The 22,914-nt window shown below is 39.2% G+C and overlaps 1 protein-coding gene across 1 annotated transcript; it reads right to left on the reverse strand.

The window, feature by feature from the left end:
- Nucleotides 1-1,632: 1,632 nt before the first annotated feature.
- On the reverse strand, nt 1,633-21,244 carry C9H6orf58 (chromosome 9 C6orf58 homolog). The gene is made up of 7 exons (XM_070377154.1): nt 20,866-21,244; nt 17,681-17,767; nt 15,577-15,761; nt 13,630-13,730; nt 13,108-13,346; nt 2,885-2,961; nt 1,633-1,650 (listed from the first exon to the last, which is right to left on the reverse strand). Exons 1-7 carry the CDS (start codon nt 21,242-21,244, stop codon nt 1,633-1,635), a joined length of 1,086 nt encoding a protein of 361 aa, XP_070233255.1.
- Between the last annotated feature and the right edge of the window lie 1,670 nt (nt 21,245-22,914).

Here is a 22,914-nt window from a genome sequence, read left to right on the forward strand (position 1 = left end):
AGTTGATGGGCTGGTGAGCTTAATGTAACAATCAAACCTCAAAGTGATGAACTTTCCTCAAAGAATCAATTCAGTATAGAATGTGAATTGTAGAAACAAATAAAGAAATGGGAACTATTGCTTTTATAAACATAAAAGAAAACCCTTTGCCCCAAATAGTGTGAATGTTTTGACATGATATTTTAAAAAGGTATTTTTAAAATTAGTAGTTAATTTATCCAATTTTGAAAATATCAGTTATAGAAAACTAGTAAACTCAAACCTTGCTTTAAATACATAGAACACAAGAATTTGTAATACATTATCAAATAAAACTTTGTTAAAAAGAAAAAACTCTGGATATATATTAAAATATTTTCAAGATATATTGGATCTTCAAATTTAGAATACAAACTCATAAAAGTATAGTATCCTACAAAAGTTACCAATTTTTTTTTCACTTATTGTGCTTTAGAATTCAATTAGTATTTTAAAATTCTGCAATTGTTATCTATGGTTTAAAATAGTAAATTTACAACATAAATCATTTCTGCTTTATGAGAGGTTTTAAAGAGAAGCATATTCTAGTTGTATATGAGACCAAGGGAAATTTCTGATTAAGTTTTATCATATTTCTAGATCTGTGGGTTTACTTATATGCTAACAATAGTAATAATAGCTTTTCACTTATACAAACCTTAATTATTATCTCTCTGCAACACTGTTCCTTGCTGCAGTTGATTCTAGCATAATGGGAATATCATAAGACAATATCACCTCTCTGCCACCATCCAAGGATCAGATCAACTTTTGTTACCATGTTTCTAGTGTTATTCATCCTTTCCAGAAACAATGAAAAAATGGAATAAATTTTACCAGTTTGGGTTTTTTTAGTGTTTTAGTTAAGACTTTTAAAGAATAGTGAGGTAAATTTTAAATAATATTTAATCTAGTATTTTTTTTTTGCCTTGAACATATGTTCCTAAGGAATAAAGTTCTAATATAAAAATCTTTATTGTGATGGCAATAATATTAATATGAGTAAATTATTGCATGACATGATATCTCATTAGCACCCACATTAACAATCTAATATTAAGACCATCTTATCCATTCTTTTCACACCAAATAAATTATATACAAAGCCTATAGAAATTATGGCTTCATAATGCATGTTCATCATATTTTTAGGTCAACTGAGCACTAACAATCTAGTAACTCTGATGACCTCTTGAAATGCTTACAGGCTGCACATGTCTCATACTTGAGGGTTGCATGTGAAAAATTTCACAATAGGAAAGAATGGATACAGAGTTATTATTTTTAAATCTTATACTATCTTTCCATCTTACACTACGTTTTTCACTGAAATCTTTTTCAATTTACCTATATATCAACCTTGGAAAGTATTATAATAGAGAGAAAACTGATAAAAAAAAATTTACTGGATAAAATTCAAACGTATTTTACAAGTAGAAAGACTGCTAGATCACGTGATACAGATAATATAGATATAAAATTATTCATTACAAATTAAAATTTCTTTCTCAGTAAGAAGAGAAAATGGAATGTAAGTTGGTACAACTACTATAGAAAAAAGCATGGAGATTCCTCAAAAAATTGTAAATAGGACTACTATATGATCCAGCAATTCTACTTCTGGGTATTTACCTGAAAAAGATAAAAACACTAATTTGAAAAAATATATACTCCCCTGTGTTCATTACAGCATTATTTACAATAACCCATTATGCTAGTATTGGCCAGTAGAAATCCTTTCTGACAATATATCCATCTTTAAAAGTATTTATCTACTTTCATGTGGCTGTACTAAATCTTCATTGTGGCATACAGATCTTTAGTTGTGGCAAGCAGGATCTAATTCTCTGACTAGGAATCAAACCCAGGCCCCCTGCATTGGAAGTGCCAAATCTTAGCCACTGGACCACCAGGGAAGGCCCTTCCCATTTATTTTTGAACACTTTATTGCTTTCTGAAATTACGGCATATTTTAAATTCATTTTCCTTTTATCTGCTTCAACCCTAGAATTGGCCATTTCTCAAAGGCATCCTTCTCCATTTATTGGAAAATGAGGTTTTGATGTCAGGATCTGAATGGTTGCTATGTTCATCATTTTGGGGATGTCCAAGCTCACAGACCATCTCCATATACACATATGCCTACTTTTTCTTCATTTATAGTAGCAACTATTGGTTTCCCAGAAATAAGACTGTCTTACCAGACTGTCTATGGAAAACCTTGTAATCTGGATCATTTTATACTGCAAAATTTCAAAATTATTGTCAACACCAGCCCTACAAAGCTGGTTTCTTGAGTAGTAACTGAAATGATCCTTTACATACGTGCTGTTTTCTTACTGATCTCATAAAATATACAAATGTGTGAATATACATTTATTTCCTATTTTGATACTTTTTAAAAGATTACATTAAGCACAATAAAACTTCCTCAGTCATTGTATAGAAGAAACCATCATGTGGACTAAGAATGCTACCTGCTATGTCAGGAGGCAAAGGATGCGGCAGCCATTACTGATTGCAGTCACCCCTGATGGTGAGCCCTGAGGGAACTCAGGATGGAAACAGGAAATGTCTCCCCTGCCCCTACTCCGCCTGCATCTAGCAGTCATCAGACTGCAGCCACCTCCAACAGTGTAGCTTGAGGAAACTCAGGATGAGAAAACACAGGATCCTGTCCCAGATAGCTGAGATGCATATCAGAGGAATGATTTCAGTGAGCCCAGACTCTTGCACCTTCCCATGCATATAAAAAAGCGCTACGTTCCTAAACTTGAGATATCTGGTTTTCTTTAATTAACAGTAATCTTTTGATATTCCAACTACCTGTCCTTTGTTGTGAGAACACCCATATATCCTGCCTTACCCCTTTCCGCCCCCGCAGAACAGTTTTCTCAGCATTATCTGGGACGCTGTTTCCTAGGCTTGAAGTCCTAAGAATGTCTGCCAGATAAAACATTGCTCTCAACTTTTAGGTTATGCATTTTTTCAGTTGACAATCGCTAGGTGGTACCATGCATGTGTGCATGCTCAGTCACTTCAGTTGTGTCCGACTGTGCAACCCCATGGACTGTAGCCCGACAGCCTCCACTGTCCATGGGATTCTCCAGGCAAGAATTCTGGAGCGGGTTGCCATACCCTCCTCCAGGGAATCTTCCTGACCCAGGGATCAAACCTGCATCTCCCATCTCCTGCACTGCAGGTGAATTCTTTACAGCTGAGCCACCAGGGAAGCCCAGAGATGGTACTATACAACCTACTAATATATATTTTTATATATAAAATATATATATATATATTTTGTGTGTGCTGTTCTCTGTTATCTACCCTCCTCACCTACCTGGACAGAATCAAAGCCTGTGTTCCTGGGGCGCTAGTATTTGTGGAGTTTTCTCTTTTTATTGGGAGCTATTTTGTCTTTTTAGCACTGTCTGTCTTCAGGCAATATTGAGGGTTTGGTTTTGTGTAGACATTTCATAAATGGATAGTTTTTTCACATCATTTGGGGTAGAAGATTTTGGCAGAGTGTTTACCGCACGGCCTCTGTTAGGAAATGCTCTCTGTGCTTTTGGATTCAGTCAAAACTTAAGTCATGGTCTCGGCTCATCAAAGATGTTTTTACTGCTCCAACAATACAGCGTATGTCACTGATCTTTGAGCACAGTTATTGCAACAATTGCTAATTTTTGTGGATGCTTACTACACATTGGGAAGAGCCCTAGTCACTTTCTGTTTTTACTGACTTCTGAAGATAATTCTGCAAGTAGATTTTATAATCTTGTTTTAACAATAATTAAAATGAGGCATGGAGGAAATTAGGAAAATTGCCCGAGTTCACCCTGGAAAACAATAGAGCTGAGATTTAAACTACCTCTTTACTCCGATGCCCATATTATTCAAACTAGTTTATCAAACTTCTTTTTCCAACAGTTAGTGGGTAGATTTAGTCTACAGGTGAGTCCTGGTGATAGGGACAGAGTAAAGAAACAAAGGGGACTTCCCAGGTGGCAGTAGTGGTAAAGAACCTGCCTGTCAAAGCAGGAGACATAAGAGACACAGGTTTGATCCCTGGGTCAGGAAGGTCCCTGGAGGAGGGCGTGGCAACCTACTCTAGTATTCTTGCCTGGAGAATCCCATGGACTGACGAACCTGGTGGGCTGCAGTCCATAGGGTCGCAAAGAGTCAGACATGACTGAAGCGAATTAGCACGCACGCATGCACAATGGAATGGAGCAAGTATTTAAATAGTTAATCACACTAGGGAATTCTAGTTTAAGAAAAAGTGTGGGAGACTCCCATTAAGTTAATGATCACTCAAGACGGCAGGTTTGCTTAGACACGAAGCCAAGCAGGCTTGCTTAGCAACAAAACCGTTCAATGGCTTCATGAGACATGCCCCAAAACACTCAAACAATGGTGGCCTAAGACCCATATCCTGCCCAGTGAGCTCTATAAGTTAATGAGTTGTAGGACATGCTCCTTTGTATGCATTAAAAACAAAAATATAAGAAAAAGGTGGCATTATACCAAAACCTGAGATGATTTACCATTTTTAGCATATGTTACTGATCTTGATGGCTTCAGCCAGCAGGGGCTTGAAATGGGGTTTCAATTCCCCACCGGAGATTGAGGTCAAGTGGTGGCAAGGAGAGTGCTGAATCCTAGCCACTAAACCGATGGGCAGTGACAAGACCCTGGCTCTTCGGCTTTGCAGAAAAAGAATTTCTGCAAAGATGGAAAATAGTGAAACAAGTAGAGTATTTATTCAGTTCAGTTCAGTTCAGTTGCTCAGTCATGTCCCACTCTTTGTGACCCCATGGACTGCAGCACACCAGGCCTTCCTGTCCATCACCAACTCCCGGAGCCTACCCAACTCATGTCCATTGAGTCAGTGATGCCATCCAACCATCTCATCCTCTGTCGTCCCCTTCTCCTCCTGCCTTCAGTCTTTCCCAGCATCAGGGTCTTTTCCAATGAGTCAGTTCTTCTCATCAGGTGGCCAAGGTATTGGAGTTTCAGCTTCAGCATCAGTCTTTCCAAAGTACACTCAGGACTGATCTCCTTTAGGATGGACTGGTTGGATCTCCTTGAAGTCCAAGGGACTTCTCAAGAGTCTTCTCCAACACCACAGTTCTAAAGCATCAATTCTTCGGCCCTCAGCTTTCTTTATAGTCCGGTTCTCATATCCATACTCGACTACTGGAAAAACCATAGTCTTGACTAGATAAACCTTTGTTGGCAAAGTAATATCTCTGCTTTTTAATATGCTGTCTAGGTTGGTTATAACTTTCCTTTCAAGCACTAAGCGTCTTTTAATTTCACGGCTGCAGTCACCATCTGCAGTGATTTTGGAGCCCAAAAATAAAGGCTGCCAATGTTTCCACTATTTCCCCATCTATTTGCCATGAAGTGCTGGGACCAGATGCCATGATCTTAGCTTTCTGAATGTTGAGCTTTAAGCCAAGTTTTTCACTCTCCTCTTTCACTTTCATCAAGAGGCTCTTTAGTTCTTCTTCACTTTCTGCCATAAGGGTGGTGTCATCTTAGTATAGATACTTCTCCCGGCAATCTTGATTCCAGCTTGTGCTTCATCCAGCCCAGCATTCCTCATAATGTACTCTGCATATAAGTTAAATAAGTAGGGTGACAATGTACAGCCTTGACGTACTCCTTTTCCTATTTGGAACCAGTCTGTTGTTCCATGTCCAGTTCCGACTGTTGCTTCCTGACCTGCATACAGATTTTTCAAGAGGCAGGTCAGGTGGTCTGGTATTCCCATCTCTTTCAGAATTCTCCACAGTTTGGTGTGATCCACACAGGCTTTGGCATAGTCAATAAAGCAGAAATAGATGTTTTTCTGGAACTCTCTTGCTTTTTTGATGATCGAACAGATGTTGGCAATTTGGTCTCTGGTTCCTCTGCCTTTTCTAAATCCAGCTTGAACATCTAGAAGTTCACAGTTCATGTATTGTTGAAGCCTGGCTTGGAGAATTTTGAGCATTACTTTACTAGTGTGTGAGATGAGTGCAATTGTGTGGTAGTTTGAGCATTCTTTGGCATTGCCTTTCTTTGGGATTGGAATGAAAATTGACCTTTCCAGTCCTCTGGCCACTGCTGTGCTTTCCAAATTTGCTGGCATATTGAGTGCAGCACTTTCACAGCATCATCTTTTAAGATTTGAAATAGCTCCACTGGAATTCCATCACCTCCACTAGCTTTGTTCATAGTGATGCTTCCTAAGGCCCACTTGACTTCACATTCCAGGATGTCTGGCTCTAGATGAGTGATCACACCTTTGTAATTATTGGGGTCGTGAAGATCTTTTTTGTACAGTTCTTCTGTGTATTCTTGCCACCTCTTCTTAGTATCTTCTGCTTCTGTTAGGTCCATACCATTTCTGTTCTTTATTGAGCCCATCTCTGCATGAAATTTTCCCTTGGTATCTCTAATTTTCTTAAAAAGAGTATTTATTAGGAGGAAAAAAAGAGTACAGTACTCAGAGACAGACAGAGAGTAGTGCCCTCGTGGTAGTTTGATTCACTTTCATGGAGCATTTCTTCCAGGTTTCCTTCGATGAATCACCTTGCTTGTCTGGTTCTAAGTCTGGTTTATCTGAGGATCCTTTGATGTGTGCGTGCTCATTTCTTAGCCAAACTTATGGGTAGGTTGATATCACTGACTATGAGATGACACCCTTTCCCTTTTTGACCTCTAAGGAACCTTTCTGCTCATGTGTATGTCAGGAAGCTCTCCTTGACTTTGAGAATGAGGAATATGTGGTATTTTATCTCTTATCTGTGCAAGGCCCAGCCTCCTCCATCATGCTGCTTTTATGGAGTTTCTGCTATTATGCAGTTTCTGTACACAAGGGAGAAACTCCCCAGCCTGGGGCCCATCGATCTTTTGCCTCATAGCCACCTTTTGCTCATTTCCACTGCACCATGACAGTCCTGGCTTGACCATATAGGAAGAAGAAAACTCCCCCACCAGCCATGGAGGAGGAACTGCTGATGTTTATTCAAGAAGAAGGTGGTCTTCTCCTCCTCCCCACTTTCGCTTTGATTATAAAACTGTAGCCCATTAAGTTCTTGGGGAGCAGCAACCCCTTGCCCACATGCTCGCAGGCCTCACAAGTTTCCTATTCTAATAAACCACTTCTTATTCTATCACTTTGCCTCTTGCCGAATTCTTCTGCACTGAGACATAAAGAACCCGAGCTCCTTGGAGCCCCCCAAAACCAACCTACATTGTTTCTTCATTCTGTCTCTATTGTTGGAAAACATTTTTTTTAATGACATATTTGTGATTTTTTTACATTTACTTTTTTAAAGGTTTTTGTTGTTATTGTTGTTGACAGGCACACACAGTTTTATTTATTTATTTACTTAATTCATGTATTTGTTTTTGGCTGTACTGGGTCTTCGTTGCTGCAAGTGGGCTTTCTCTAGTTGCAGTGCATGGGCTTCTCATTGTGGTAGTTTCTCTTGTTGCAGAGCACAGGCTCTAGGCACACAGCTTCAGGAGTTGCAGCACAGGGACTCTGGAGAATGTGCTCAGTAGCTGTGGTGCACAGACTCAGTTGCTCCACAGCATGGGGAATCTTCCTGGACTAGGGATCAAACCTGTATCCCATGTATTAGCAAGTGGAATCCTATCCACTGCACCACAAGGGAAGTCCTGGAAAGCTTTCAATGAAAGCTTCATGCTCTAAAAGTCACCACCAGCTACCCAGTGTCATCTGTCTCCTCAGAGAAAAATCTTGACAACTTCGATCCTTAAGGATTTATTATCAAGTGTGGACCAAAGGAAGGGAAAATTGCCTAATTGCTGTAAACTTGTCATTAGTGAAAACACACACACAAAACCCTAACAAATTAATTCTATATTCTATTTGTCAGTTCTGTTTTATGAGTTTTAAAACTTGTCAGTATTTCGGTTTAAAATGTTCTGGACTTTGGTTATAAGTCAGCAAGACATATTGGTCTAAATTTCATGATATTGGGTTACATAGGATAACAACAGAAGAGTCATCCAAGTTCATTGTCTGTTTATTTATTTCTCAGTGGTTTATGATAGATTAATACAATCTTCTTTAGACCTTGAACATTTTAAGTATTAATAAATTTAAAAATCAAGAATTATTAATTGAGAAAAATCATGATAGCATTAATTTGAACCTGAAGATGGGACAGCATGGACAAAGTCCTAACACATGAGCATAAGTCAAAGACACCAGAAACAAGAAAACTGTATAATTGTGACAGTGTTAAATTTTGATATTACTGTTGTTCAGCAAGTTAGAATTGTTCATTTTGATTCACTAATCATCCCAGAAATGTTGGATTAAAGATTACAAGAATTGCTTCAAAAATCTCTAGAAGTAGCATCTTTGCAGCCTGTGTCTTCATTAAAATTTTCCATATAGTTAAAGATAGTGAACCTGGAAAGGATATAAAATAATTACAAGTAAATTAAAATGTATACTCATTTGCTGAAATGTTTATTTTAAATAAAATTCTATGTATTTTGGATACAAATATATGTATACATTACATGATAGTTATACACATAAATCTTTAAATTTGAAATTGATTGACCAGATTTTCACACAAAAATCAATAAGAAATATAAGCAATTAACCAGAAAACTGGGAAAAGAACACCTATTCAAGAAATTGTAAATTAATATAAGAGTGAAGTAGCACTTTATACATTACACACAAATTTTAGAAATTGCCATATGATAGTAGGTTGGAGAAAAAAAGGAAACTCAATTCATTTGTAACAAAAATGTAAACTCCTGACAAATTTTTGAACACCATTTAGCAATATATGTGGGAGAAGGCAATGGCACCCCATTCCAGTACTCTTGCCTGAAAAATCCCATGGACGGAAGAGCCTGGTAGGCTGCAGTCCATGGGGTCGCTAGGAGTTGGACACGACTGAGCGACTTCACTTTCACTTTTCACTTTCATGCATTGGAGAAGGAAACGGCAACCCACTCCAGTGTTCTTGCCTGGAGAGAATCCCAGGGACGGGGGAGCCTGGTGGGCTGCTGTCTATGGGATCGCACAGAGTCAGACATGACTGAAGCGACTTAGCAGCAGCAGCAGCAGCAATATATGACCTACCAACTTGAATACATTTCCTTTATACATATTTTTTGGTAAAATAACAAATTATGGCAAGAAATACATACATAAAGTGCCACTTTTGTAGTATTTCCTGTTATATAGTTTATAACAGAAAATAATGTCCACAGTTATGATGTATTCATTAACACTACATATAATTTAAACTGAATGGGTTAGATCGATCTGTCCTGATACTGCAAAAGCTCCATGTAGATTTTCCAGTAAAAACTATGTGCAGAGCAGTGAGTATAATTTCATTTGTACTAGCAACATGGGTTTTACTTATTCAATTATTTGCAGTGTTTTAAGTATATTTCAAATTCTATGAATTTGCACCAAGGACTGATTTTTTAAAATTGGGTGATGAACCACGCATTCAGTTGAGTATATCTTTCCCTTTTTCCCTTGTCTTTCACTACTCTTCTTCCCTCAGCTATCTGTAGTTGCCTCAGACAACCACTTTGCCTTCTTGCATTTCTTTTTCTTTAGGATGATTTTGGTGACTGCCTCCTGTACAATGTTACAAATTTCAGTCCATAGTTCTTCAGGCACTTTGTCTACCAGATTTAACCCCTTGAATCTATTTGTCACCTCCACTGTATAATCATAAGGGATTTGATTTAGGTCATACCTGAATGGCCTAGTGGTTTTCCCTATTTTCTTCAATTTAACACTGAATTTTTCAATAAGGAGCTCATGATCTCAGCCACAGTCAGCTCTAGGTCTTATTTTTACTGACTGTATAGAGCTTCTCCATCTTTGACTGCAAAGAACATAATCAACCCGATTTTGGTATTGATCATCTGGTTGTGTCCACGAGTAAATCCATCTCTTGGTTTTTTGGGAAAAGGTGTTTGCTATGATCAGCATTTTCTCTTGACAAAACTCTGTTAACCTTTGTTCTGCTTCATTTTGTACTCCAAGGCCAAACTTGCCTGTTACTCCAGTATAACAGATACTCCAGTTATCTCTTGACTTTGTACTTTTGCATTTCCAATCTCCAACGATGAAAAGGACATCCTTTTTTTTTGTTTGTTTGTTTTAGTCCTAGAAGGTAGGTCTTCATAAAATCAGTAAACTTCAGCTTCTTGGGAATCAGTGATTGAGGCATAGATTTGGATTACTCTGATGGTGAATGATTTGCTTAGGAAATGAACTGAGAACATTGTGTCATTTTTGAAATTGGACCCGAGTACTGCATTTCCAGTTCTATGGTTGACCATGAGGGCTACTCCATTTCTTCTAAAGGATTCTTACCCACAGTAGTATATATAATGGTCATCTGAATTAAATTCACCTGTTCACATCCAATTTAGTTCACTGATTCCTAAGATATCAATGTTCAATCTTGCCATCTCCTGTTGACCACATACAATTTACCTTAATTCATGAACCTAACATTCCAGGTTCCTATACAATATTGTTCTTTACAGTATCGGACTTTACTTTCACCACCAGACACATCCACAACTGAGCATCGTTTCTGCTTTGGCCCAACCGCTTCATACTTTCTGGAGCTATTAGTAATCGCCCTCCACTCTTCCCCAGTAGCATACTGGACATCTTCCCACCTGGAGGACTCATCTTCCAGTGTCCTGTGTTTTTGCTTTTTCATGATGTTCATAGGGCTCTCGTGGCAAGAATATTTGAGTGGGTTGCCATTTCCTCCTCCAATGGACCATGTTTTATCAGAACTCTTCACTATGACCCATCTGTCTTGGGTAGCCCTGCCTGACATGGCTCATAGCTTCACTGAGTTATGCAAGCCCCTTCACCAGGGCAAGGCTGTGATCCATGAAGGGGAAAATATGTGTAGTAGGGTTAAAAGCTGATGCCATTGCAGATAGACAGGTGGTTGAGAATTTTACATAATTAAAAATTTTTTAAAACTACATGACAATTCTTAGAATTGATTACATTCTTCATCAGTGAAATGTTAAAGAGCTAATTGGAAGTCTGAAAAGTCTGTTTTTACTTATTTATTCAGTGAATTTAACTCAGATTTCTTGTGAAGAGCATCAGAAAGTATCTCTGGAGACTAAAAGTTACTTAAATGATATTTTGAGAGGATTTTTGTGAATAGAAATATGTGTCTCTAATTAATTTAAATGCTCATTTTTGAATATCACTAATTGTATTTTACTAATGCTTTGCTTTTAACATACCTGTTTTCCCTATTCTCTGCTTATTTGGAGATCCCAAGGCCTTTGGTGCTGTTACTGAATTCTGACTGTCAGCAGGAATGTGAAGAGTGATTAACCATGACAACGGTGGATAAATAATAGTAAATACCTTGTTGTGTGATATCTAAACAAGTATGCTATCAAGGTTTGTTTTTTTAATCATTAGTTTTCCATATTTAATCTTGAATTCTTTCTGGTGAAAGCAACTCAAAACCACATATTAAATTCAAAGCTAAATTTTGGTAAAATCAAATCTTGTCAAAATATTGCTGTATAGGGCCTTCAATTCTTGACTCAGTTCTTTACCCTTTAATCTTAGCAGGGAAGAGCCAGTCTATATGATCCAGGCCTAGAATACAATTATGCTATGTGATAATTTGACAGAGATGGCTAGGCAGATCCTAAAACATCTCCTTTCATGGAGTAGATTTGTAACACAAAACCGTTCTTAGGCAACAATTTAATTCCTTAGCCCCTGCTTGCATCCAAATATGGGATAATGTGCCTAGGTTATACCAGTAAAGTATGAGATGAAGTGAAGGAAGTGTCAAGACTTTCTCCAACACAGTATCCTTCTGTTGGTGAGATGTGAATCATGTAGAGGTTGGGGGTTGGAAGAGCTAGAGATGAAAGCATCTTCAGTCAGCATTGTGTGAAGGAAAGCTGCCACTGACAGAGAACATTGCCCTGGAACCATTATTGGAGGAAGCAAGAAGAGACTTCAGTTGCAGAAGCTCCTAAAATGTTTGGGTTTGTTATTCTACCTAATGCAAATGAGATTTCAGAAACATATAGTTTAACATTTACTTTGCTTTTATATCTTTTAAATCTTTCAGATTCATTTTTGTTGTTGTTGTTGTTTTAAAAATACGAATATTGGGGGACTTCTGTGGCAGTCCAGTGGTTAAGACTTTGCCTTCCAATGAAGGGAGTGTGGGTTTGATCCCCAGTCGGGGAGGTAGGATCCCACATGCCTCATGGCCAAAACATAAAATAGAAGCAATATTGTAACACATTCAATAAAGACTTTAAAAATGGTCTGCTCAAAAAAAAAAAAAAAAAAAAAAAAAAGAGCTTTAATTTTTTTTAGTTTTTAAAAGTACTAATATCTTAATTATGTTTTAAGTTTGATACACTGCATAAGTGCATGCCTGGAAAACTGGGATGATGTAGTAATTCAAACTTGCAATTACAGATTTCTTTTTTTCACTCTGCTAAGACACTCAGCAGTTGAGGGGCTGAAGCAGAATACTTCTGCCATGACTGGTAAGGCTGGTGGGAGGCAGCTCATGTAAGTCAGTTTGCTGGTTTTCTTATGGTACGTTTTTCTTTTTTTCTAAATGTAAGAGTGACATTAAGGCTTTAAAAAAAAATACTGTAACAACAACAACAGAAAGAATATATCTGGGTTTGTAGATGAAAAAAGTACACGAGATAGTCTGGTAGCTTCATGGGTCAATAAGGACCTGTGTGGTCAGGGCCCGTAAGTCGGCTGCTCTCTTTCTGTCTGAGCATTGCTTGCCCCGCTCCACACTGCCTTACCTTTGCCTAACATGCATGATTGCCTCCCCTTCCTAAGCCGAAAGTTTAAACAGTAACTACATGCATGATCAGCCCAACCCTCAGTTAATGACTGTTGTAGTACTCGGACCAGAATGGCTCTGGTTTCTTTAAGAGTATGTGTTATGACAACATGTATCTTTGATCGTCATTATTTCTTCCTTTCTCTATTCAACGCGATATTGATTAAAGGTATTGTTTATAAGCCTTTACCTGTTGAGCTATCCACTTTATGAAGAAGATTTAGACCAAGCAGGACTATGTTCTGAAGGTCAGTAAAGTCGCTGATGAAGGGAGCTTTGTCCCCATCCACAAGCACTCGGGGTGGCAGGGCCTGCTGGAACTCAGATACTGTACTGAAGATCGTGGGAAAGCTGGCTGCAGCTAGATAGTCCAGAACCACGCACCAATCTTTCCCAAAACCCGCTTCTGGTTTAGAATAATATTCTAACCTAAAAGACAAGCGGAAACACGGTACAGTTATCATTTGTCACTCAGAACGGCACCCTTGTCATTTTCTTAAAAAGATCACCTTCTGTCAACAAACTAAGAATGTAATTTTTAGTTTTAGAATGTGATGGCTTGAGTGCCTGCCTTAGATGATATAGGTAACTAATCCCCAAAGATTAAATATAATATTTAATAAGAAGACTGATATTAGGAAATAAAAAGGTATAGATAAGACCAAAATTTATTTGCCGTATTAAGTAGAGGTAACTTGAGATCCATGCTTACCTGTCTTCAAAAATTTTGTAACCATCTTTCAAGCTTGAGACATGTGCCTCCCACAAGTACTTCAATAAGTCCTCGAAGCTACTAGAAGGTGACTGCAAATGCTACAGTAGAGGGAAGAAATGTATTCATGTTTGCTCAACTAGAACAATTCTTCTCTCCACAATTTCACTTTGTCCACATTTCCAATTTAGCAATAGTCTACATCACAGGAGAATTTTGTTTCTGTGGATTAATTTGCACAAGCCATGAGTGACAAACAATCTGTAAAGACTACAATAATGATTAGGAGTAGATTAGGAGCAGATTAAGAGTAATATTGCATGTATCTATAAGAGATGAACAGCACTTTTCCCCCCAAAGTCAGAATCATTTTTAATTTATTTTTTTGTTGAAGGATAATTGCCTTACAGAATTTTGTTGTTTTCAAACCTCAAGACAACTTTATTTTTTGTTTATCCGCTGTTTTTCTGCTGCCATAGTTGAAATTACCACAAAAGTTTAAGAAAAGGTGGAAATTACAAGAATATATAACTTAATAAAATCTTAAAAAAGGAACTAATAGTCTATAGAACTAGCAAGTATCTCTTTTTGCATTGATTTTGGTCCATGACTATGCTTCACCAATGTATTTTAGTTTGGTCATTGAATATGTGGTTTTGATTGCCACATAATAGCTTAGTTATACCTATTTGTGACCACTTATCAAATCATTTGAAAGAAGTTAACTAACTATTCTAAAACCAACCCCATAATCATATTTCTCCCAAGTGTTATTGCTCACTTGATCTGAAGGTTCAATTTACCAGAATAATCTTTTCATTCAGTGTGTGCTCTCGCATTTATGTACGGCTTGTTTAGAGTGAGATGAGTGGATAGATTTGCTGTTAATGCTGTATTGGTTCAGAAGGTGTAAATGACATGTAATGCCTTGATGTCACGGAATGAAAATGAAAGAAAGTGAAAATGGTAGTCGCTCAGTCGTGTCCAACTCTTTGCGACGCCATAGACTGTAGCCTGCCAGGCTCCTCTGTCCATGGGATTCTCCAGGCAAGAATACTGGAGTGGGTAGCCATTCTCTTCTCTAGGGGATCTTCTATCTTCCTGACCCAGGGACAGAACCCATGTCTCTTGCATCACAGGCAGATTCTTTACTGTGAGCCACAAAGGAAGCCCGTAAAGTAATGATATTAACATAACTTGTATAAAAACTTATATTTTTATACCATATAATACGCACAAAAGCCTAAACAAAACAGCACACATATATGTGGACTCTAGAAAAACGGTACTGATGAACCTATTTACAAGGCAGGAATAGAGGTGCGGGTGTCGAGAATGGGCTTGTGGACACAGCGGAGGATGGAGAAAGGGGGACAAATTGAGAGAACAACATTGGCATTATTCACTGTCAGGTGTAAAAATGCGTAGCTAGTGGGAGACTGCTGTATAGCACAGGAGCTCAGCTCAGTGCTCTGCAATGATCTGGAAGAGTGGAATGGGGGAGGGGAGGCTCAAGAAGAAGAGGATATATGCATAGCACGTGGATGTGCATGAGTGCTCAGTTGTGTCCTACTCTTTGCGATGCCATGGACTGTCGCCCGCCAGGCTATGATAGAGGTTCCTTTGTCCATTGAATTCCCCAGGCAATAATACTGAAGTGGGTTGCCATTTCCTCCTCCAGGGGATCTTCCCAACCCAGGGACTGAACCCATGTCTCCTGTGTCTCCTGCACTGCAGGTAGATTCTTTACTCTCTGAGCCACCAGGGAAGCCTGTGTATGTATATATGTATGTGTGTATGTGTGTGTGTGTGTGTGTACATATAGCTGATTCACAGTGTTGTACAGCAGAAACTAACAGAACATTGTAAAGCAATTATATTCCAACAAAAAAAGAAATTCTCTTACCACCTCCTGAAAGATTAAATAATAGAACTTGAAAAAGGCACCTTGTAAAGGGCATTCCACTTCCTCATTGTTGAAGGAAAGGAGGACTGACAACTAGAAACATTAAGACAAAACTTTGTCTGGTCCTTGGATGGTGGCAAAAGCAGCACTTGATCTGATGATATCCCCATTATGCCAGAATCAACCGCAGCAAGGAAGGGCAGTGCACAGAGAAAGTAATTCATATCTGTAAAAGAAGATACCTGTCATTACCACAAGCGCCAACAAATATGATAGAGGATATTTTTAAGTAATCTGTATGCTAAGTCACTTCAGTCGTGTCCAACTCTGTGACCCCATAGACGGCAGCCCACCAGGCTCCCCCATCCCTGGGATTCTCCAAGCAAGAACACTGGAGTGGGTTGCTATTTCCTTCTCCAATGCATGAAAGTGAAAAGAGAAAGTGAAGTCGCTCAGTTGTGTCCGACTCCTAGGAACCCCATGGACTGCAGCCCACCAGGCTCCTCCATCCATGGGATTTTCCAGGCAAGTATACTGGAATAAGCCATTAAGCAAAAAGTCAGAGATCCAGAAACATGAAAAAAAGTCACCGCAAAATATTGAAAATCTCCCTAAGGATCATATACATAACTCTATCGCATTTCGGTTAATAACCCTACAATAGAAATGAATATGGGCTAAAAGAGTTGAGTGCTGCTGCTGCTGCTGCTCGGTGGTGTCTGACTCTCTGTGACCTTTTGGACTGTAGCCCACCAGGCTCCTCTGTCCATGGGATTTCCCAGGCAAGAATCCTGGAGTGGATTGCCATTTCCTTCTCCAGAGGATCTTCCCAACCCAGGAATCAAACCCGTGTCTCCTGTTGTCTCTTGCACTGTGGGCACACTCTCTACCCACTGAGCCATCAGGGAAGCAAATAGTTGTCTACAACATTTTAACACACAAAAAGTAATTTTAATGAATTTGGTATCATTCATGTTTTCAAAGCATTATATAAAAATGGAAGAAAGATATCTACTTGTGCATAGAATGATACACTTCTGAGGTTTTACCATGAAATGTGACTTTTTTCTAAATTATCTTAATATGCGTACAGTGTTGGTATTTTGTATTTTATGTTTAATGTACAACCATGACATTGTGAAGTGCTTGTCCCACATTAAGTCTTTGAAGCAAAAATGTTGGCTAAGTGTTGGCAACAAATCTTTGGATAATTAAATTAGCACTGATTTAAGATTTTTTAAATTGTTGTCTAAGTAGAACCTATACCAACAAATTTAGACATACGATGTAGTTGACTGTAAAACGTGTTGTACTGATTACCACTGTCGATGCAGAACACTTTTCATCATAGACATGCATTTTGAATGCAGTCCTCTGCCCCAGGGTAGCAGGCTGATGTTCCAAACTATTGGAGTCCATGTGAGAAAAAAGAAGCTTAAATTCTAGATCTGTGGCCATGACAATTTCTGAGTCTTTGAAAAGACTCAAGGAGTGTCATACAAGAAAAATAAGTAAAGATGTATACAATGTGTGCCACTCTAAGAAAGTGAAATTAACTGTGACCTTGTTTCTAATTAGTGGGAAATATCTCAAAGAAATTGTGTGTAAATTAATTTCAGCACTAACACACAAGATAAAATTAAAGAATTAGGAAATACCTTCTGATTATTTGACTATTAAATATCTGACAGAAGCCTTACATTACTAATTGATAGAATGATTTGTGATACATTCATCTCTGACATTTTTACAAGTTTCCTAGTTAAATATATTTGGTCTGAGCAAAATGGAAAAAGAAAAAAGTATTATTTTCTCGTTCTCTCCTTTTTCATCCTTCCTGGTCCTGGAGACTCCTCTGATTAGTGGGACCTCCCATCTAACACCAGAGCTGGTCATTCAAAAGCCATTGTCCTTGGCAGGTCCTTGTTGCAGTCCCTGGGTAAAATAGGTCCTAAGGAATCGTTACTGAAATTGTGGCCATTAAATCCTAGAATGTGACAGAAAGGCCACGAGATACATGATGAAGTGGATTCATTTTTACGGAGCAATAGCGCTGTTTTTGTTTTGTCTCTGTCCCTAAGATTTTAACTTGGATATTTTCTTTGGGGGAAGGTTATTAAGTATTTTGCTATTAAATGAACATACCAACCCACCAACTGTCTACAGAGATGCACAAACGATCTCCAGATTCATAGCCACAGTCTGTCGTTTGGGTGGGATCAACCAATCTGCCTAGAAGAGAGAAGATGCACAGATTATTTACTATGCACGTTTTGAAACTTGTTATAATCATCCCTTGCCTAATTCATTTTGTTTGCAAAGAAGCACAAACATTTATCTTCTCATGACTTGTGTTTCTCTTCCTATCACTCTTTACCTTCGTTTCCCATCTCAGGGCCAATTTCTTTTCCTTCATCTAACATCACAACAATATTCCACTTTAGAATGATCTGTTTCGAATATTATTTGCTTTTGTATTTATTATTTTTCCTAACCTGATTGTTATTAAACAATGATCATTAAAGAACTTGCTAATGCTATTCACCTGCATGAATATTAGAAGTGTGAACTTTCCTGATTGTTCCTCAAACTGCAGAGGCGTGCGCGCACACAACATACACACACACACACACACACACACACACTGCACCCAGTCACAGACACTTATTCTTTACCTTCATTTTCCATACTATTGAGATGAGAGTCGAGTTTCTGCTGGAGGACCTAGGCATTGATAGTTTTGAAAATTAGTTGTTTTCCATGTGCAGCCACTCCTGAGAACCACTGTTTTTGTTCATACTTTTATTCCCTAGGAGATTTAATTTCCCCAAGGAAATTCGTTCACATTTCAAATTTCAATTCAAATCCATTTTTTTCTGATTATTCCATCTGACTCCACCGTGTCCCTTTGTTTTGCACTTTAATTTTTAACCAAGAGTTGTTATTTATTGCTCATTGTTGCATTTCTGATATCTTTTCTGTTTTAATTGTGTTGTAAGGTCTTGGATGGCAAGGAAACCGTCTGAAATACTCCCACCCCACAGCTGCTTTTAGAAAATGCTGGAGACATATAAGCCCATTATTAGGTAAGTTTACTCAGGCTTGATCATAATATGTAAGTGTAATGAAAGAATAAGAAAAACATTAATCTACCAGCCTATTCAGCCTCCATCTATTGCTGGCCCCTAGGCCCCTGAGACTGGCATGCCTCCCATAGTGCTAATGATTTCTCCTAGATCTCCATCTTTTTGACTCTGGGAAAAGCCTGATAAAGAGCTGGTTTGAGTCTCAAGACATCACCTGACAAAGGCGTGTGAACAGCCAACTTCAGGAGCTCCTGCAGGTGACTCCTCCTTAGATCTCAGATAAACTATAATCTTCTCCCTATATATATATTTATTTCATCAGAACAGAACAAATTTCTGCCGGGGTCCTGTCCCGGCTGATCCAGGGTATTCGAAGGAGAGACAGCGTAGGCGAAGATCAGGAAACAATTGCTTAATTAAATGTTAATTAAGGATATAAAGAGTAATAGAATGAGGATAGCTCAGTAGGAAAATTCAGTGGAGAAAAGAGGCTGAGTAGCTTGGTTTACGCGGGAGACCAATAAAACTTCAAGACAAGAAGTTTGCACCACTTACGTAGGCCACAGGCGTCCTTCCGTTCTCCCGAAGGAGAGGAGACACTGAGGCCTCCCCGGTCGGATCTTAGAAGCCCAGGCATAATTAGTAAGCATGGTGGGTTCCGCGCTCCAGATGGAGACTCAGCCAGAGTGAAAGAGAGAGAGACATGGGGAGACCAGTATTTCGAGAAACTGATCCCAATTCTTTATTTTCCATGGTCTACTTTTATACACTGAGATGTTATGCAAAAGTCACGCGGAGTCAGCAGTCCTGACTTTTATTAAAGTCAGGTGCTTCATACAAATGTATACAGAGGTCTTAGGGGTGTTACATCATCTTCTGGCCAGGGGGCCTGCTGACAATTTACGACCCTCTCCTTGTGACAGCAGTCAGTCAACCAGGACACTTATTTCTCCAGGGCTGATTATTCTCAAAACAGATACCACCCAAATAAAGTTACATTCCTATAGGGTGAGGGTGTAGTGGGTTTTAGTTAAGGAAAGAATTTACTTAGCCTAAGGTCTAACGTGATTAATATCAAAGGTTAATACTTATTTCTTCTATATACTCATTAACATGTGTAAAGGCAGGGGATGTGGAGACTTAGCAACAAACATTGGCTCAACAAATGAAAAACCCTTCACCAATACAATTTCTAATCAGCCCATTATACTTATACTAATAGTTTTCTAACTTCTCTAAAGAACCTGTTTTTAGAGGGTTTAAAGCATCTCGTGCCTGTCACGGTTGGGAGGCTGTGAGCAATCACATGTGGCCGGACAAGCCTGTCAGGCAGGCTAGAGAACCTTCAGAAGAGTTTGTAGGTTAAAACACTCTTACCACGCCCAGGAATTATTATTAACTGGAGCTCTAGGTTAACTCCTTCTCCGAAAGAGGTGGTGGGGGACAGCCCCCCGTAAAGTCAGAGATGTAGGTGAGAGCACAAAGTAGTAAAGTAGGCAGGCTCTGGTTATGGGGGGTAGATGCTCGAGGAGTTCCAGGCGGACTCCTGAGGCTCGATCCCGCCTTTGCGTATGTCGAGCCTCCTTCCTCATGACCTTTGTCATGGGCAGAGTACCTCACTCTGGCCCCCAACAAATTTCCTTATCGGTAGTGTTATTGTATGGAGTGAAAGAGACACCATTCTCTTTCATAAGACTTTCTGCCAGCCAAACATCTTATAATTTATGAATCTTTGGCCCAAACATATCTGCCTACTAAACACTAGAATGTACTTTATTTTTAAAAGGAATTGATCTTTTGCAGAGAAACATCCTCATGAACAAGATCCCTTTCTTGCCTCTCTCCATCTACATATATAGGTAATCATAGTTAGAACTTCAAGAAATTCAAAGTAATTTGACATCATCTGTTTCAGTGCATATCTTCTTGACTATTTTGTTCATCACAGTGCTTAGAATAGAATCTAGTGCCTAGTAGGAGTTCAAGTAGAATGCCCAATATGTTGGAAATGAAGTCTTTTTGTGTTTGGCAACTATGCTATATGCCCCACTGCAGTTTCAAATCAAAACAGGCAACCCAGAAAGATTTATGGAGGAGAAAAAGTAGAAAACTAATGGTTATGAGGGGGAAAGAGGAAAAAGAAAGAACTTGATTTTCAAAATTTGGTTTATACAGAGTTCCATTTCCCAATTACCGCACGGTTAGATTGGAAAAATCATACGAGTAAAAACAAATCATTCTTACCTGTTTTATATTGCCAGCCATGCTGCAAAGGTAATCCCCATAAAAAATTTTGTTCATTATCTGGTGCGAATTTTTCAAAATAATTGGCTGTCTTGTTCAGGAGGATTTTATACATGCCCATTCTCTTAGGGTATACCCAGGGATCAATAATGTACTTTCCATTCTCCACACTGTAGTCACTGAACTGACCTGGAGTCTCATTCCACAGTGGGAGATACTGATCTGAGAGACTAAAAACTTCTGCTGAAGAAACAAAAATGCAACCAACCAGCACGCAGGCCGAAGGAGCAAGGAGAGACAGCATGCTGGAGCTGGGGGGTTGAGAGTATGGCAGGGCTTTTATTGGAAAGTGCAGAAAGAAGACATGGTATTTCCTCATATCAGAGCATATCATCTTTGTTCATTTCCTTGAGATAGTAGGAAAGTCTTACCAAGGAAAATAGGCTGCTTCCTCAGATTACAGAACAAACTAATGGACACCAGAAGAGAGAGGGGAGAAGGGCAGGGAGAGGGGGTGGGGAGGGCGTTAAACTTGCATGAAATAAATAATCAGCAATATTACATAGCACAATTTATAAATACCCATGCAAATATGGGCTTCCCCTGTGGCTCAATGGTAAAGAATCCGCCTGCAGTTCGAGAGCCCCAGGAGATATGGGTTCAATCCCTGGGCTGGGTTAGCCCTCTTGCCTTACATTCTCCCCCTTCCCCCATGTTTACACAGTTTCTCATCTCCCCTTCTCCCAGTGTCGTAAGAACAACAGTTTGTCGCCATGCTATCCCCATATGCAGAGATTAGGGCTTCTCATAAGGGAACAAGAAATGCTGCTTCTTAAAGGAACAGAAGGGGCCAAAAGGAGTTTTGGCCCCTCCTCCAGTAGCCCCACTGCCCACACCCTGCTTGTGTCGTGGAAGAAATTTTCTCAGATCTACTGAGATACTGTCTCCTGGGCTCAGAGTGCTCAACATTCCCACCAAAGAAAATAACTCCCTACTTGCAGGCTGTGACCGTATTTTTCAGTCGATAGCCCTCTTGCCCTGCATTCTTGCCCTTTCCCCATGTTTACACGGTTTCTAATCTTATCTTCTCCCAGTGTCCTAAGAACTACAGTTGTTGCCATGCTATCCCCATATGCAAAGATTAGGGCTTTTCATAAAGGAACAGGAGCGAAGGGACCAGAAGGAGTTTTGGCCCCCTCCTCTAGTAACACAACTGCCCACAACCTGCTTGTGTCACGGAAGAAATTTTCTCAAGACTCTTTGTGGTCTTCTCTGTAAGAAACAATATTATTTCTTGCTGTCGTGCATGGCGGGTGAATGAAAAGAGGAACCTGAAAGGTGCCTCCCAGGTATTTGACTTGGCCTGAGATACGGGTGGGTACAGCTCCCAAGGTCACACTCATCCAGTCACGGAGGAAAGGTTTAACTCCTTGAGACTCACTCTTGGAATGGCAGCCACCGCCCCCTTTCCTCTTGAACTTAAGCCTTTCTCCAGCTTCACTGTCTTTTGCCTTGAGATAACTACAATAACTCAGAACTCAATGCAACTCATGTTTGCAGAAAGGTGGATTCACACTTTTATTGTCATTATACTGTAGACTGTTACACTGCTTATGATGTATGAGTACATCATAGAAAATGCCAGGCTGGGTGAAACAGAAGCTGGAATCAAGGTTGCTGGGAGAAATATCAATAACCTCAGATATGCAGATGACACCACCCTTATGGCAGAAAGTGAAGAACTAAAGAGCCTCTTGATGAAAGTGAAAGAGGAGAGTGAAAAAGTTGGCTTAAAACTCAGCGTTCAGAAAACTAAGATCATGGCATCTTGATACTCATCCTGTCAGATGAGTATATACTTCTTGGTTCTGTCTCATCACGACAAAGATTTGGAGTGACAGACATTAAAGCCCTTGGTGTGTCACAGCTCTCAGGTCTCGAACAGACTATGTTATAGCTCTTTAGACAAATTAGTGTTACAGCTCCGTGTTATAGCTCTATTTTATTTAGATAATAGCAGGAAAATCCATCCTCAAGGCCTGAGGGCTT

Source organism: Bos mutus, chromosome 9 (assembly GCF_027580195.1).
Source record: "Bos mutus isolate GX-2022 chromosome 9, NWIPB_WYAK_1.1, whole genome shotgun sequence".
Taxonomy (NCBI): Eukaryota; Metazoa; Chordata; class Mammalia; order Artiodactyla; family Bovidae; genus Bos; species Bos mutus.

Excerpts from the sequence above, each read along its gene's own strand:
- C9H6orf58 (XM_070377154.1), bottom strand. The coding sequence starts at position 21,244 with ATGAGGAAATACCATGTCTTCTTTCTGCACTTTCCAATAAAAGCCCTG. Across the intron at positions 15,762-17,680 it reads TGTAGACAGTTGGTGGGTTG|ATATGAATTACTTTCTCTGT; the intron begins GTATGTTCATTT and ends CTTCTTTTACAG. Across the intron at positions 13,347-13,629 it reads TACAAAATTTTTGAAGACAG|GTTAGAATATTATTCTAAAC; the intron begins GTAAGCATGGAT and ends CTTGTCTTTTAG.